Source organism: Sciurus vulgaris, assembly GCF_902686455.1.
Source record: "Sciurus vulgaris genome assembly, chromosome: 4".
NCBI lineage: Eukaryota > Metazoa > Chordata > Mammalia > Rodentia > Sciuridae > Sciurus > Sciurus vulgaris.
The window spans coordinates 36,635,820-36,654,229 of NC_136464.1; the positions used below are offsets into that span (position 1 = coordinate 36,635,820).

The 18,410-nt window shown below is 43.3% G+C and overlaps 1 protein-coding gene across 2 annotated transcripts in view; it reads left to right on the forward strand.

Annotated features, from left to right (window-relative positions):
* MYOF (myoferlin) overlaps positions 1-18,410 on the forward strand; it is a 153,789-nt gene that overhangs the window by 5,500 nt on the left and 129,879 nt on the right. For both annotated transcript variants that reach the window (XM_079137547.1, XM_079137548.1), the window contains exon 2: positions 15,936-15,991. In XM_079137547.1, the coding sequence (XP_078993673.1) occupies positions 15,936-15,991 (56 nt within the window). The remainder of the gene's footprint in view (positions 1-15,935; positions 15,992-18,410) is intronic.

Sequence of the window (18,410 nt, forward strand, 5' to 3'; positions counted from 1 at the left end):
CTTTAGCAACTAAGCATGGTCCCAAGCAACTTCGTGAGACCCTGTCTCAAACAAGAAAAGAAAAGAAAAAGGGCTGGGATGTAGCTTGGTGTCAAAGCATACCAGGTTCAATCCTAGCACCAAAAAAAGGGGGGGTGGGCAGTAATGGCTTACTTGAAAGAGAGTAAATCCGAAGAGATCCCCAAAGGCTGTGATTTATCCAATAAAGACTTAACTCTTGTCTATTTTTATTTTTTAATTAATTAATTGTGTTACTTGGGATTGAACCCAGGGCCTCACTCATGCTAGACAAGTGTTTTCCCACTAAGCTACATCACCAGCCCTGAGACTTGCCTATTTTTAGCAAGAACCACTTCACTATTTGAAATTGTGTAGTTGATTTTTTTTTTTTTTTAATCTAGGGACATTAACATTGAGGGGGAAATATATATATATATTTTTTTTCTTATTCACTGTTTTATAAAAATTGGTTTTGAATATATTTTTATTTTTAAACAACACACAATAATTGTACATATTAGTGAGGTTCAATGCAACATTTTCAGTACATATATACAATGTTCAGATCGGAAAACTGGCATTATCTATCACCTTGGACATTTTTTGTTTCTGTGTGTTAGGAATATTCAAAATCCTGAATACTTTTTAAGAAAAATTTTTGCCAGGTGCAGTGGGGCATACCTGTAATCCTAGCGGCTCAGGAGGCTAAGGCAGGAGGGTCATGAATTCAAAGCCAGCCTCAGCAACTTATTGAGGCACTAAGCAACTCACCCTGTCTTTAAATAAAATACAAAATAAGGCTGGGGATGTGGTTCAGTGGTTGGGTGCCCCTAAATTCAATCCCTGGTACCAAAAGAAAAAGAAAAAAGAAAGAAAGAGAAAGAAAGAAAGAAAGAAAGAAAGAAAGAAAGAAAGAAAGAAAGAAAGAGAGAGAGAGAGAGAGAGAGAGAGAGAGAGAGAGAGAGAGGGAGGGAGGGAGGGAGGGAGGGAGGGAGGGAAGGAAGGAAGGAAGGAAGGAAGGAAGGAAGGAAGGAAGGAAGGAAGGAAAGGAAGGAAGGAAGGAAGGAAGGAAAGAAAACTTTTACATAAGCACAAAAACTGCAAGATTCCATCTAGGACTGGAGGAGTGTGATGGGAGAAAGAGCTCATGGGTCTCGCTCACTGTGGCCTGTGAAGGACTCTGAATTGCCCACAATTTGATTTACCCAGGGCACCTCACAGAACTAGTCCAGAAGATTTCCACCAGCTCAAGTGAGAGTCATGCCACGTGGGTGCTTCAGTAGGACCAGAATATTATATTGACAAAACACTCAGGAAGGCAAAAGTGTTTCACCTACTGAGTCATTCTGGTCACTTCCGGGAGAACAGGGCTTGGAGATGCACTGCTAAAGGACAGTGACCCCACCCTGTTGAAGCTTGGAAACTCTCTAAGGTAAATTTCCCAAAGGCACATTCCTAGCCCATTTGCAAAGGCACAATAGCCTTTTAGAAACTGATTAATGTGTCTTGTTTTTCCCTTCTTCTTCTACAGCATATCTTGCCTTCATCCCTCAGCCAGGGGTGTTGATGTTTTTCTTTCCTGATTATTAGTGAGTTTTTCCATCCCCCTAGGGTCTGACCCTGTCCAGAAGGCATGGTGTTTTTCTAATTTCTGCAACTCTGACACATCACTGATGTTATATATACATTTTCATTATTAACCTTGAAAACAAGGAGCTGGCAGGAGATTGGGGGCATCTTAGACTAATAAAGTCGTTGATTCTTAGTGGTAAAAGGGACCATGGGAAGTTAGCCAATCTCTTCATTCAGACAGAATTACACTTTTCTCTCAGGTGCTTTGTGAATGAGACTTAGCAAAGAGCCATTTCACACATTCCTGAACACTGAACACAACCAGTTCCCAGCACCTGCTATCCAGGAACAAACTAGTGTCTTAGACTCTTTGCATTCTTGTTCCTGGTGAGAAAAATGTGAAACTGCCAGTTTTTGTGTTGAAAATTCCTATGTGAAGCATTCAGTGGTCTATAATACACATACTACCTCTAACGCCATGATATGGCACTAGTTATCTTACCCGCTGTGTGATTTCTACTCAACAGCTGTTCTGTTGGACAGGGGTGTACTTTGAACATAGTTCTCACTAAGAAATAACTATGGGACATCTGGTACCTTAAGCCTTATCAGCTAACTTCTTATTGGGCATTAGAATGCAAAGGCCCTGAACTTTGTAGCCTGGGATGCCTGAACGAGAATTCCAGTTGTTACCTCTTGCTTCCTAGTTATTCATGAGCTTCAGTGTTTTTAATAAGACCTCCTATCTCGCAGAGTAGTTTGAGGATCAAATGGAGTTACATGTGACTTTGCACATGGGAATCCCTAAATTTCCCTAACAGTATTTGATAACAGTTACTTTCATGGAGCCCTACGATGTACCAGATGGTTTGTAAGGAAACCAAGGCTTGAAAATCCACAACATGATTCTAGGTCCAGAAGACCAACTAGTTAGAACTCTAGGATGAATTATCAGAATAGACATACCGAAATTTTAATTTAAAAGTAGATGGAAGAGTGAAGAGCTTGTGAAGAAAGTGTCATTTGATTTGGTCTTAAAGGATGAGTGAAAAGTAGACATAAAGAATGGGAAGAAAAAAAAAAAAAGAACCTTCCAGGTTTGGGAACAGCACAAGAGGTCCAGAGGCCATGTTCCTCCGTGGTGAGGTTGACAACAGAGCCTGAGATGGCTTGGACTTTCACTGTACACCTTCACTGCTGGGGAGCCTCCAGGCAGTGATTGACATGTGAGCAACTGATGAGAAGTAGGCAGGGAGACAACTTAGAACGTTTAAAAGTTGAGGCCAATGTTTCCCAGGGCAGAGGGAGGTCATTCCTGGGCTGGAATCAGAAGGAACTAAGAAATAAAAGATACTAAGGAAGCAGCTGATTGATTTAAATTGATTTAAAAAAAATCATACTGGGCAGACTAAGCAGGCCATCCTTCCTCAAACTCTATGGTGAAATGGAACGTCAGATTGACTGCCCCCCTCAATCAGGTGGGTGGCACTTTAAGAGGCCAGCGTGTGGGCTTTAGCCATCTGAGACAGGAGGGAAGAAGGCCATTTGGAGGTAGAAGAAAGGCTTAGAAATTGACAGTGATATTTGAAAACAAATTTTCTGTCTTCCCCAAGGTCAAGCTAAGATGTGGGTCTCCATTCACATAAGATCCTTCTCTTCCTATGCCATTGTTGGACCCGGGAAGGAAGGTGTCCTGGTCTGGAATTGTTTAATTACAAGGAACAGATACCCACTCAAGCTTGCTCAAGAAAATTGTGGGAGTTTTTAAAGCTAGGGAGAAATCTCTCAGAGTCCAAATGCTGGGCCTCATAGGAGACGTAATCATGTCAGCAAGGAAACATTTGCACTCTCTGCCTTTCTTCCAGGAGCTGTGAAGCCTCAGACCTCAGTTTCTCTCTGCACATTGGCTACCTTAATGAGGCCTCTTGTGTGGGCTTTGGGTCACCACCAGGTGGCTTGGTCCTGACTGGCCATCTAACTACAATATCAGTGTCTCCTAATTGAGATCTTTGAGAGAAAGATTCCAGTTGGTTCCGTTTTGATCAGATGTTCATACCTGGTCCAATCAGCTATGGTTGAAGGGCATTAAAACCCAGGACAAAGGAGGTATACTAGGTGTGTCTAGTGTACAGGATGAGCTTCTGAGGACCTAGAACTCAGTCCATCTCCAGTTCAGTGATTTGACCTATTCTTTGTTTTTTTGTTTTGTTTTGTTTTGTTTTGTTTTGTTTGGTACCAGGGTTTGGGCCCAGGGTCACTTTCCTACTGAAGACACATCCCCAGCCCTTTTTTATATTTTACTTAGAGACAGAGTCTCACTGAGTTGCTTAGGGCCCGCTAAATTGCTGAGACTGGCTTTGAATTTGTGATCCTCCTGCCTCAGCCTCCCGAGCTGCTGGGATTACAGGCTTGTACCACTGCCCCGGCTCTTTGCATCTTTAATCTGCTGATTGACCTAACCTCCCACACAATAGCCTCCTTTTTTCTATGATCAACACAATACAAGGAAAAGGATGACCTTAGGACTGGGCAGGTTAAATTTCATTGTTGGCTTTATTACTAGGAACAAAATGTCCTTGGGTATTTCTAAACCTTCAATTCCTCATCTATAAAATGGGGAGAATAGGATATAGTTCAAGGAAATAGTGTAAAGATCATTTGTGATTAAAATATCTAAAGCTCTTACCATAAAGCCTGACACAGAATTGTTGTATGGCAAATGCTCCTATCCTCCCCCTTTTATACCCATTCCTTTTCCCACTGCTGGGGATCATGCGGAACCGTGAGCGACATTTCTGAGGAGTGGCCCAGGCTTAGATTTCAAAACAAATGGGAAGCCCTTTGATTGTGGCTACACAAGAAGCTTGGAGGCAGAGCCCATGTCTGATTCATTGGTAAGAGTGCACCATGGCCTCTTGGTTAGGCACATAGTGGGTTCATTGTTTTTAGCTGTAATAAAAGACACAAAACTTTATCATCTTAACCATTTCAAGATATACATTTCAACCATCAACACCATCCACCCACCAACAGAATTTTTCGTCTTGTAAAACTGAAATTCTGTCTGTACCTATTAAGCACTACCCATTCCCATTTGCCCCAACCCAACAGCATTTCGGTCCCTATGAATTTGACTACTCTGAGAGCACTTCAAAAAAGTAGAATCAAACAGTATTTGTTCTTTTGTGCCAGATTTCTTTCACTTAGCATGAGTCACTCATGTTAAAGCATCTTTCAGAATATTCTTCCTTTTTAAGACTGAATAATATTCCATCATAAGTATTTAGCACATTTGGTTTATCCATTTGTCTACTGATGGGCGACTTGGGTTTCTTCTTTTAGTTATAATAAATAATTCTACTCTGAACAATGGTAAAGTACATGTGTCCCTGCCTTCCATTCTTTGGGACATGTACTTATGTTCTGAAGAACTCTACTGCTTTCCACAGCAACTACACCATTGTACATTCTTACCAGCTGTGCACAAGAGTTCCAATTTCTCCACATCCTTGGCCACACTTTTGTTATTTTCTGGTTTTAATAATGACCATCCTAATGATTGGGGACATTGTAGATTCTTAGCAGCTCTCCGCTGACTTGGACTTTCAGCTCACGCTTGCCTCGTTAGCTCTGAGTGACAATGGCTGCAGTGTAGCGTGCCTTGTGAGGTCCGTGTGGCCAAAGGCGTGTGGGGTGCCAAAGCAGAGCTGAAGGCATGTGGGAAATAGCCTTGGTCCCCTGCAGGACCAGATCTTTTTGTTGGTCTTGGCTCCCCAGGACAGGGCTGGAGCCAGAGGTCACCCTGCTTCTCCCAAAGGCACATTGTGGGGAGATCAGAGTTTTCCTAAATCAGGTTGCCCTGAAGTTCTCTCTCCCAACATCCTCTACTCCCTTGTGGCACCTATTGAAAGATGTGCTTGTATATTTGCTGGCTTTTTGGATTTCCACCTGCCCTCTCCATTAGACAGTAAGCTTTGTGAGGACAGGGCTGATGTCGCCCTCCCTAGCACCTAGCCTGATGGCTGGTATGCAGTAGATAATCAATAGTAAGTTACTAAATGATCGTGGCTCTTCTTCTCGCTTGGATCAGGGTTCCAGACCAGAGGCACCTTATGGCACCAGATCTCTATGCCCATAAACTACAAAACTGATCTTGTATATTTAAAGCTCCAGGGTTTCCACAGGCTGGATGGAATCCATGAGCTGCATCTGGACAAAAGCTGGAAGTCAGGGGAGCCCCAGCCTACCTCTGACCTTGACTTAGGCTTCGGTCTTATTAATGGCATGAAACTCAAAGTGGGGATAATGTCTTCCTCTAAAGCTTATAAAAATAAATAACATGATGTATTTAAGGTATCCAGACTTAAAATAGATGTTTATTCTCCTTCCACCTCTTGAAGTTTGGCTCCCTTTGCACATTGCCAAATGAAAAATTAACGACCTGGGCTAGGTGTTAAAGAAATAGAACAATTACAAATCTAGTGAGGACAGCCAAACAGGACCTTTGAGCTCCTGTAAAGGGTGAAGCTCCTGTAAGTCTGGAAAAGAGGTCTAGACTGGGTTCACATCTTGTCTAAACAACTAGTCAGTTTGGTGAAAATAAAACAGACTCTTTAAAAAAAAAAACAACTTCATTCACCAATCACCTTCTATATGCACCAGATTATTAGAGCAACACTGTTCAAAAGAACTTTCTATGATGGGGCAGTGGTCAAGATCTGTCCTGTTTGATGTCATAACCACTAGCCACATGTGAATATTGATTTCTGAAATGTGGCCACTGTGGTCAAGAGATTGAAATGGTAATATTAGTTTTATTAATTTTTATTTATTTATTTTTATTGTAAACAAATGGGATACATGTTGTTTCTCTGTACATGGAGTCAAGGCGTACCATTTGTGTAATCATAAATTTACATAGGGTAATGTTGTTTGATTCATTCTGTTATTTTTTTCCTTCACCCCACCCCTCCCACCCCTCTTTTCCCTCTATACAGTCGCACATAGCCACATGTGCTTACTGATGGCCTTATCATGCAGCACAGATAGCAGCAGATGGCCACAGCAGCTGAGTCCAGGCTTCCCACTCACTCACTGTGGCCCAGCACCTGTGGACTTCACTTGCTTCATCTATAAAATGGAGTGGGCAATAGTCCCAACTGCAAGCGGGGATTTGCACGAGCACCGTGAAAGCACATAGAAAGGGACGTGCCGTTATCTAGGTCTTCTGGAGAATATGGGCTGGATGCACGACCTGAGCAATAACAATTACTTGGTTTTCCGCCATTTATTCAGTTCTTACACTGTGCCCACACCGCATGTGTCCCTAACCCTCATTTAAATCTCAGGAAAGTGTTATTTCATTGCCATTTTTCCCATGGGGGAGCTGGGGCAGAGACAGGGCAGGGTCTTACTGAATTCCAGACTAGTCACTGAACTCAGGATGGAGGAGGAGATGGCATAGCACCTGGACCACAACCACCAAGTCAAGTGAATGCTTCTGGCCCCTCCACACTGATTGAGTTGTTCAGTGTGGGGATCATTTGGATCCAGTCTGCAAGAGGAAGAAAGTGCACCAAGAACAAAAGAACTCTAAAAAAAGAAAAGAAAAACAAAACCCAACCCTCCTGGGCTGAGCTTGCCACAGGGTAATGAAACCTTTATGACTTGCTGTGACTCAGAAGCTCAGAGGTGACATAGCACAGGAGTGAATCAGTTCCGCTGATAATCACGTTTAAGCCAGTTTATCAGTGGGAACTAAAAACCTCACTTAGTCTATATAAAGTATTAAAAAATCTAACATCTGTCAGGAAGAAGCTTCATTTCATCTTACCTGTTTGCTGGTTTGTCACTTTTATCATCTTTTTCATCCCAATAGTGCAGCTTAGAAATTGGAAAAAAAAAAAAAATTCCTGTCCCTTATCTTTCTTTTTTTTTGACAAGTAACATAAAAAGTTTTATTTTTTGCTTATCCTTCCTCACTGTATGAATTCACTGCCTGACCACTTCCTGTCTCTCTTCCCGATTTCTGTTGCTGCTGCTTTCTTCCAAACATGAATCCATTCAAAAAGCATTGAAGGAGGCTGGGTGCAGGCCCTAGGGATTTAAACACTGAGTCACATCCCCAGACTTTCTTTTTTTAAATTTTTTTTTTTTTCTTAAATTTTTGAGACAAGTTCTTTCCAAGTTGCTTAAGGCCTCACTAAATTGCTGAGGCTGGCTACAAACTTGTGATCCTCCTGCCACAGCCTCCCAAGTTGCTGGCATTACAGGCACGCACCACTGTACCTGGCTGAACTAGACACCTTATGCTGGCTTCTCAGGGTGACATGCTTTGGGATAGTCGTCCCTCTCAGAACACTTACAATGTACAAAGCCTTTTCATGGGCTTTATCTTCACAACACCAGGAGGTGATGAAGACAGGTTTTAATACTTATTTTGCAGGTGAGTATATTGAAATTCAGAGAGATCAAGAGAGGCCAAAGTTGTAGAGCCCAGAAGAGGCAAGGAAGAAACAGAACCCGGGTCTTGAGAGTCTTAGTCCAATACATTTTCCCACTGCTTGGGAAAATGCATGGCTGGTTTTCCTTGTGCCTGACATCTCTCTTGTTTAAATTCCACCCTCTGTCCCTGTCCCAGGGTCCAGTGACGAACAACAACCCACAAACACTCCTGACTCCCAGCACTCCCTCAGGTCTGCAGCAAACAACCAACTCACTGAAGAGCCCAGAGGTCAAAGCCATTTGCAGCAAAGGAGGGAGGGCTGAGGAGAGTGGAATAAAATCGCTGGCAATGGTGAAAATCCTGTTTAAAGAGATTGTTACTTATGGCATGCCAGGGTCTTAGGCCCAGGGCACATGGAGATTGTCCTTTTATGCCTAGAAGAGATGGGATCTGATTGTCAAGATTTTTGACTCGTGCTTTGCTTTCAGAATTATTTTGTGTGACTATTGTATTTTCTCTTGATAACCATCACTTAAAGGAAGGGAGGGCAGAGGGCTGGATCCTCCTAATGCTTTTCTGATGGAAGCAGTTGCAGATTTTGCTTTTAGCCCAACATTCAGCAACGTCCCCCACGTCTTGGGCACTTTCCTGCTTTCTTACTTGATCCCTGCTCTGCCAGGAGACTTTTTTTTTTTTTTAACTGTAGATGGACACAAGACCTTTATTTTGTTTATTTAGTTTATTTATGTGGTGCCGGGGATCGAACCCAGTACCTTGTGCGTGCTGGGCAATCACTCTACCTCTAAGCCACAATCCCAGCCCTGCCAGTAGACTTTCTAATCCCCGTTTTATAGGACGTTCAGGCCTTGAGAGACCCTCTAGACCCCATCTCCAGTGTTGGGTTAGAAGTGAATTTTGCCAAGAACAAGCCTTAATTCATTCTCTAACAAGTTATGTCTCAGAAACATGCCACCCAAAAGCTGGAGTGGCTAAGAGATTCAGGAGCCAGAACACCTACATTCAAATTCTGGCTTTGTTTCTTGATAGCAGGTGGACCTGGCCAAGCTACTTAACTTTATTATGCCTTGAAATAAGAATAATGATAACAGGAAACATCTACCAAGCCCTTAGAAGAGTGTCTAGCAGATTTGAAATCCTATATTTGATAACTGTTATTCCTGGCATTAGATATCAATTTTTATTAATGAGCAAATCTAGATACAGAAAGTTTGAGAAAGTCACACAACTGATAAGGGCTGAAAAAGCCACATTTTGCCCTGGCAAGTCAAAAGACAGGTTTGGAAATAAAGCAGACTTGGGGCCAAAGCTCAACTCTGCCACTTAATAGCTCTGTGATCTTGGGCAAGTCATTAACATCACTGAACCTCGGTTTCTTCATCTGTTAAATGGGCATGCTGACACCTCCCTTGTAGGGATTGGACATGGACGTGTTCAAAGTGCCTGGCACAGAGTGGATGCTTACACACCAGATCACCACCGAAGCAGACAATTCAGGTGTCCGGCCTGCCTGGGCTGCCCCCACCTGAGCCGTGCAGGTGGCACAGCCAGAATGTGACTGCTCCCTGGGGTTGGTTTTCAGGGAGTAGCTTCCACGAGTCTTTCAAATCGACAGGCCTCACTGCAGTTCCCTTGGAGGATCTAGGTTTGATTCAAGACCTTGCTCTCCAGAGGCCAGTGGGGCATGGGGTATAGAAAGGGGAGCAGGAACCCAGCCCTCCTCTGCCTGGCGTTCTCGTTTATCAGCAGCTGCTTAATAAATATACAACACAGCCTCTCTTTGTATCACCGTTCCCATTTGGCCCAAATGTTTCTCTCCTGGAACCCGTTTGACAACATCTTTCCAGAGCATTGGAGCGGCTGGCTGGGGCTGGAAAGCGTAAAGTCAGAAACACTATTCAAATAGGTTCCCCTGGGTAGTCCCCAGCGCTCTGTGCCCTCCCCTCCCCTGGCCCTCTCAAGTCCTGAGGGATGAGGAGTCTCCTGCTAGTCCTTCCCAGAGCCCTCATTATTGTGGAAATTACCCCAATCCTCATAGCTGCCAGGGAGGACGTCACTGCCCACATGCCTGCTGCCCCAGGCAGTCTCTGAGGCCTGGAGTGGAGCCATATGGAAGAGTTATTCCACTAGGGCTGTCCCTTGCCTCACTGGGCACACCCTGTTGTAACTGGGTCCTGCCTCCCAGGGCCCCACAGCGTAGGGACCCCTGTGGTATGCAAACGGGGGCTGCTCTCTTGCCATAATAAGTCATCTAATAGCTCCTCTGTTCAGTGCTTTCTGTGTGCCAGGCCCAGGGTGAGAGCTCTGTTGTCGCGCTCTAACGTAATCATTAAAGCAACCCTGGTCTTAATACTTGACGAATTTGTAAAGTCCAATTCACTTTTGGAAAAACTGCTATGTAGTAAGCACTGGCTGCGGGAGTGGGGGTGGATAAGGGTATTAATAAATATAGTAACAGTCTTCAAAGAGTAGCTGCCTGCCTGGCCTTAATCCTTCAATTTTGGAAATTGCTCTGCCTCTGTCTGCCAGGGTTTGAATTCCAGCTCTATCACTTTCTAGCTGTGTGACCTCTGATAAGTTGCTGAATCTGTCTGTGCCTTGGTTTCCTCCTTTGTAACTGGGGATGATCATAACAGTACTTAATTGTTTGTGAAGATTAAATGAGATAACTCATGGAAAACACTGGAAGCCCAACTGGTTCAGCGCACCGAATAAATGTGAACCATGTGTAGATGGGTGTCAGGGGGTCTATGAAATTTTAGGCACATGGTGGATGAATTTATGTGCGACTATTCATCTCTCAGAAGAAAGGGGCCTTGACCTAGAAACCTGAAAAGGGTGAAGTACTCCTGATGTCAGGCTCAGATGATCCTGGAGACCTGGTTGCTCTACTTTGCCGACTGAGGAAGCCTTTGAAAACAGCACCCCCTCTTCTCCTGGGGCCATTTCAGAAAGATACAACAATCTAACCACTCAAAACTCGGGCACACTTCCTGAGGCTCACATCCCACTGATCTCAGAGGACAATTGAGATATTATCTCTATTATCTCATTTAAATTCACCAGTTTACACATGAGGAGCCTGAGCTGGTGATTGAGTCTTACTTCTTCCAAAGCTAATAGCTCAAAAAATGGAAAGTTCACTGATTTGCAAATCCAATCAGAAGAGCAGGGACAACACCTATCCTTTTCCCTGCAGGATTATCAGAATCAGTGGGATATGGCACAATTGGAAGTATGTAAAAATGTGTTATCATTGAAGGTGTTATGATTTCCATAGGCACCTGCTGTCATTGGTTATTAGATTAGACAGGATTCTCTGGAGAAACAATCAATAGAATGCATCAGTTAGAGAGAGAGTGTGTGTGTGTCTAAGGAGGGAGAGAAGGGAGAGAGGGAGACAAATTTCTTTTTTAAAGGAATGGGTTCCTATGAGGAATGGCAAGTCTGAAATTTGTGGTGCAGGCCAGCAGACTGGAAACTCAGGCAGGGTTTCTTTTTTTTTTTTTTTTTTTTATTGTAAACAAATGGGATACATGTTGTTTCTCTGTTTGTACATGGCGTAAAGGCATACCATTTGTGTAATCATAAATTTACATAGAGTAATGTTGTTTGATTCATTCTGTTATTTTTTCCCTTCCCCCCACCCCTCCCACCCCTCTTTACCCTCTATACAGTACTTCCTTCCTCCATACTTGCCCCCCTCCCTAACCCTAACTCTAACCCTAACACTAACCCTTCCCTCCCCCCCATTATGTGTCATCCTCCACTTATTAGCGATATCATTCGTCCTTTGGCTTTTTGAGATTGGCTTATCTCACTTAGCATGATATTCTCCAATTTCATCCATTTGCCTGCAAATGCCATAATTTTATCATTCTTTATGGCTGAGTAATATTCCATTGTATATATATACCACAGTTTCTTTACAGGCAGGGTTTCTATGTTATGGTCTTGAGGTGGAATTTCTCCAGGAAACTTCAGGTTTTACTCTTCGGGTCTTAGACGGAATGAGGCCCACCTACATTATGGAGGGAAAATCTCATTTACTGAAAGTCAGCTGATTGCAAAGTGTTAGTCACATCTCCACATCATAGCTGGCCACCTGGCACAGAAGTGACAGTTAGTCTTGGGAGTCCTGGACTGACAAGGGTCCTGCTCACTGTCTGGTTGGTGACCAGCAAAGGAAAGGGTTCTATGAAGAGGGGGAGGCAGCTGTTCAGTTCCCCACCACCACCACCACGACCTTGCTGGGAGGCTGGCATTTGGGCTGATCACTGCAGTGGTGACCTTCCTGGAACCTAGTCAGAGGCAGGCGTAGCTAATCAGAAAACAGGAAACGTCCTGAAGAATGCCCTCAGTCCTGGTTCAAAGTTTCTGCATTTGAGTCAGTTGTTTTGTTCAGGGCTGAAAGTATTTCATTCCTTTCCATCGGAAGGAATAGTCATCTTAATAAAAGTAGAGGTGGTGGCAGAGGGGGAGTAGGTGATGTGGAGAAGGGAGAGGGGGTTTCCTGTGTTTAATCTGATGTTTGGTGCCTGCATCTTTGACCTTAAAGCATTTGATCAATCAAATAATTGAATAATATAAATATCTGACTTTGTGGCTGCTGATAAGGAACTAATTTATCTATTTTTGTTTCGTTGTTTGCTAACTTTTTAATGTGTAAAAATAGGATTTTAATAAAATATAAAGTGTTCACGTTTTGGTGCTAATCAGATACTCCTCCTCAGAAGAGACTGAGTTGGAAGGGGAGAAGCTCGTGCTAACTATTTACTTTTTCCTTTCTAATCAAGGAAATGAGAGTATGCAGGGGTCAAATATAAGGGCTTAGAGTGAGGTTAGACCTGGTTAGAGGGCTTCCTCCTAGCGTTATGAACTTGGGCAAGTTACCATTCTGAACTCATTTACTTATCAGCAAACGGGATAATAAGAGTGCCTACCTGACAGTTTTGCTGGAAGGAATAAATGAAATGGTGCATGTAAAGGACTTGGCAATGCCTGACTAGCAGTGAGCACCCCAGAGAGGATAAGGCCTTCAGCATCAACACCCTGCGCCTGGTGCCTGAAGCTACAGGAAGTTCCTCCTCAATAGCTCCACCCATCTGTGGTCAAAGGCTTCTGCCGGGACTCCACTTCTCCCTTTTGTTCTTGACACACAACTGAATCATGTGTTCAGGATCATGTGTAAGGGTTGTTGGCGACTTGATTTTTTTCATTGAATTATGACCTTCTTGAATTTTCTGAAGTCCAGTCTCTAATGTCCTCTTCTCTTAAGAGACTCATATCAAATGAAGTTTAGTAGGGTATGCAAGACTTTACAGTGTGACCAATACCTCTCCTGCAGCCCTCTACCTCTACCTCTTTCCATGCCCCTTGGTCCAGCCAATTGGGTTGCAGCGTCCCCAGACATAACAAGCTCTCCCTTCCCCCACAGCTAACCCACCCACCTGGTGGCCTCTTTCTGGAATGAGCTTGTCTTCTTAGATCTGCACTTTCAGTCCCTCCTTGTTAGTCATTCCCAAACGCCGCCTCTGCTTCCTCTGTGGGATCTCACCTGGTGCTTCAGGCTGGAGGTGTCTCTTCTTCCTTCTGAATGTGAATTTTCATCTCTACCCCTCTGGTGGCCACTGAAGTCCTCAGGAGGAGTCCTGGGGACTTGGAGATTGGAATTTTGTTTCATACCACCCCTTAGTCACCCAAACCCTCCCCGAAGTCTCTGTGCCCAGGTTGGATACATCGTTTACTGCCTTCTCCTTCCTGGGAATTTTTGGATTTGCCCTTTTCTCTCTTTAAAGGCTCCAAATTCACTTTTTTATGACTTACTTCTCACCCACCAATCCCTGGTTAGTGGTACCATTTCATGCTTGTTGAATGTAGGAACTTTTTCAACGTTCACTAACTCACTTGATAATCTGTGAGAACAGTGAATTCTCCCCCCAGAGAAACTCACAGAGGCACTATTTTGTGTATTAGAGTAAATACTCTCTTTTAAAAATGTTTTTAGATGTTGATAGGCCTTTTTTTTTTTTTTAACCCATTTATTTATATGTGGTGCTGAGAATCGAACCCAGTGCCTCACACATACCAGGCAAGCGCTCCACCACTGAGCCACAACCCCAGCCCGTAAATACTCTTTAGGGAGTTTCATGATGCCCTGAACCTACTCATGAGCTTCCCTGTGGTGACTGCCCAAGAATCCAGGCTCCTTACACATATTATATGTACATATCTCCATTTCCCAATATTCTGAAGCTTCCAAAGAAGTGCCGTGGTGTGTGGAAAACATACTCAGCTATTGGAGTCAGAGAGATGTAGCTTCAAAAATCTGGCTCTGTTTCCCATTAATTGTGTCATCTTAGGCAGATTAACTAACTTCTCTCAGTTTTCTTGTCTGTAGAATGGGGATGACCTTGAAGGCATGGGAATGGTTAGACCCTGCAGTAGCATACTCAGCCTGGCACCTACAGACAATTACTTAGATGGAGCTGCTACAATTGGGTGGAAAAACCGTTTTGCCTAATTCCACTGTAGTTAAAAATTCTTTGCATGATTCCTCTTTCTCTCAAGAGCATTTTCTCACCCTATAACCAGACAGAGAGAGGAGTTTATGTCAGATGAGAAGAGAGATGGCTGTTCAGTATGAAAGTGTCAGGGGGTGGATTTTTGGACAGCTTACTGGTGGCAGCAGAATCAGATCCAGTGAGAGGCCCTGTTGACCTCCTAGAAGGACCACAGTATAGGTACAGGCATGAGCCCATGAGTAGGGTCATGCTGAAACTTAGAAAGGGAAGTCCATTGGACTGTGTGATACCCACTCAAGTGGAAAAGTTAATGCTTAGCCGAGTGAGGGTCATGACTCATAGCCTCGCAATGTCGAGGTCTTGGAAGAATGAGGTGGTTAGTCCCACAGACAGCTGTGTGCTGGGATCCCAGGCAATGTGACATTCAGCTGAACAAAACTACTTACCTCCTCCACCCCACAGCAGCAGAGGGGAAGCAATGGCCAAAGCATGGTTCAAAATGTAACCACTGGTGTGACATGCCTGGGTTCAAAGCCTAGCCTTGCCCCTGACTGATCGGTGACTTTGAATATGGTATTTAACTCCTCAGTGTCTTTATCTGTGAAAGGTTACTGACAGCAGTAATTCATACTGCTTTAAGAAAATAGAATAATGCTTCTAAAACATTTGGCATTCAGAGATTAGCTTTTATTTTGGTAAATCTTTTAGGGACAGGCGTCCAAGAGAAGCCCCTGCTGTTTGGACTTTGCTGCAAGGAAACTTGAAGCACTGGCTACATTTACTTCTTTGGGTAGGGCCAGGAGTAAAGGTATCCTCAAATCCTTCCTGCTGGTCCTAGATAGTGCTCCTTTTCTAATTCTCTTGCATCAGGCCTGTGGAAGGGAGTCCTGTCTTGTCTTTAAGCTGGGTTGAGGTTTTTAAACTCTTCAAGTCAGCATGGGCTTCAGGGCTGAAATTCCAAGTTTCTGTCAGGTGACATTGCCACATGTGAGCTCAGACACATTTTGTAACTCTGACCCTCAGTCTCCTTATCTATTCAGTGGTGGTACCAGCATCTCAAATATCACCTCTGTTGGCTTCTTTCTACAGCCAGCTGGCGATGCAGAGGTCCTAGGAGACCTGGGTGAGGGAGGGGTGGAGCATCACAGCACTCCATGATTTTGAATCCCTGAAAGACTTGAAGATGGGGAAGATGTTTTAAGCCAAAAAGTGCCATTCCATTGGGAAGAACGATTCAAGTGGTCCCCCTCGTAGGCAGATGAACGGGGAAATGTGGGCACATAGCAGACTCTCGGGTGATGTTCTTTGAAGGAATAAGTAAATTTTACATGCTCTTTATTTCTCATTGATTGACTCTCTTATTTTTTTATTTGCAGATGAGAAAAAGAAAACAAAGAAAGTCGATAATGAACTCAACCCTGTTTGGAATGAGGTGACTATGGTTTTTTTTCAACTCTGCTTTCATGGATAAGCTACATCTTTGGGTCAGAAGTTAACTCTTCTCTCTTGGAAAGAGAATCTCTGCATTTTACCCCACCCACTCCAGCTCCCTATATTCCCCCAAGGCAGCAGCGCAGTTCAAAGAGGGTGACCCTCCAAGGACTGTCTCCTGCGGGTGGAGTGGTGAGCTGAGCGGGCTCATCTCCAGAGTCTCAGAAGGAAAGCTCATAATTAAAAACACATCTGCATGTGATTAATCAAGAGCATATCACGTGGTGCTTTTTGTATATCTAGCTGAGTAATGACTTTGCTTTTTTTATATTGAAATAAGTGATGTGTACTTAATATAGAAAATTTGAAAGCTTCAGGTGAAAATTAACTTTGATCCCACCCTCTGGAAGCAAGTAGTTAACATCAGTAGTTATCCATAGTGTTTTTGAGTTAAATACATTTAATGAAATATGACATCTGAAATACAAAGCAGCAAATACAAGTTCCTATCCTACTTCTTACTATTGTATCCCAAGCATATGCTTATATTATTCAATTCAAAAGCATTTTTAATGACTAGGTAATATTCTACTGAAGGTATATAACATAACTTATTTGTGCCCCCCACCATTGACTCTGTATATATTTTCTAGGTGGTTCTGTATTTAATATTTTCATAGATATGTGAAAATTTTCATTTTTCCCACTTAGTAGAATTTTCCTACTCTGACTAATTTTTCCAAAGTTGATGATCATCCCCATTGTTTATTTCAAAAGCTGGGTCCAGCCTCCCTGCACAAGATCAGTAATAAATGTCTTACTTGTTTTCACTGAGTCACCAGGCTATAAAGACTTCCCCTCCACCCACTCTGGGTCCTTTCTTCCTCCAACTAGTTTCACTATCTCTGTAAGACAAGAGGAGCATCCTATCACACAATGAGATAAAGATGAAAGCTTCTTACTCCCCCCTGGAAAGCCCTGCTGGCCTCATGCAGGTTGCCAGGGAAGTCCAGCTGTCTGTAATTTCACTGGAACCCAGAGCAGCCACGTGGACCCCAAGTGCCACGAGAATAAGAGACATGCCTGGTTGGTCACTGTGGGTCCCTACCACCTGACACAGAGCTCCAGGATTAAAAAGAAGAAAAAATATGTTTATTCTGTGTGCTTTCACTGCTTCAGGTTTTCAGTCATCCCGATTTTGTCACAGGAAAGCAGGGAGCTAAAAATCCACCCCTCGGTTCTTGTGTCCCGATGTCAGAAAATTTAAAGTCAGACACCAAAAACCATGCAAGAGAACTTTATTATAATTGAAAGTAAAGAGAAAGTGAGGTGAAAGTAAAATAAAAGCAAAGTGAGGCTCAAGCAGAGAGCATGAGAGAGAGAGAGAGAGAGAGAGCAAGAGAGAGGGTCATCTCCAAGCAGAGAACCACAAAGGAGACAATGCTGTCTCCAAATTTATTACTGTTTGGTGTTTACCAGGAGAACTGGGGACTACCTGCTGTACTCTTTACCAGCCAGGTGTTCAACTGTCCTTCACATCAGGCGGAGGAGTTTTTGACCTTAGTTTGGTCCTCACCAACTAAGAACTGTCATGGTGGCCATCCTATTCAGGGGGGCTTCCTCTCCAGGTCAATCCCATGTTAATGTGGGCACTGGGGTCAGTAACTAGTCAGAAGTTACCTTAGTGCACCTGCGCTACTAAAGGACTCTTTCTTCCCAGAAAAATGAAGACTCTGATGGATACAATTCCTAACTTCACATCAACCTCAGTGGACCCTGCCAAGAGTTAGTCCCATTAATCCTTTTCTCTTGACGTGTTTTCCCATTAACTCCTTTGCTTCTGTTTATTTCTACAAATTAACTCCACCCTTTGCTTTCTCATCTACTTTGGAAGTAGTTTAAGGAAGCCCCTCAAGTAATTTAGAGAACACTTGTGACCTTGCCATGCATTTCACTGCTCATTTTTAGCTACCGCCACTCACTCAATCCACATGACCAATGGCAGAGAGATGGTTTGTCATGTGAACTAGCATGTCCTCTGCAGGCTTCTTCCATCTTTTTCCATTTGTTTTCAACATGGCTTTTTTTCCCACTCATATTGCAAAAGTACTTATCAAGTAAACTTTCCAACCACATTTTATAACTGAAACCAAACCTAAATGAAGTGCCAACCGTAAACCCATTGGGATTGGTGTATGGGTTCTCATGTGAGCTACAACACAAGTTTTCCTTCCATTCCAAACCCACTACAAGGCGCCTCAAAGCATTATTTGATTTGTTTAATTTGTTTGTTACCTAGCCAATCAGAGGCATCGATGGTGCTCTCCTGATTTTCTTTGCACTTTTATTAGAAAGCAAAGCATTGCATTAAAACAGGAAACTTAGAAAGGTCATTTGACTACATCATTGACCACAGTGGA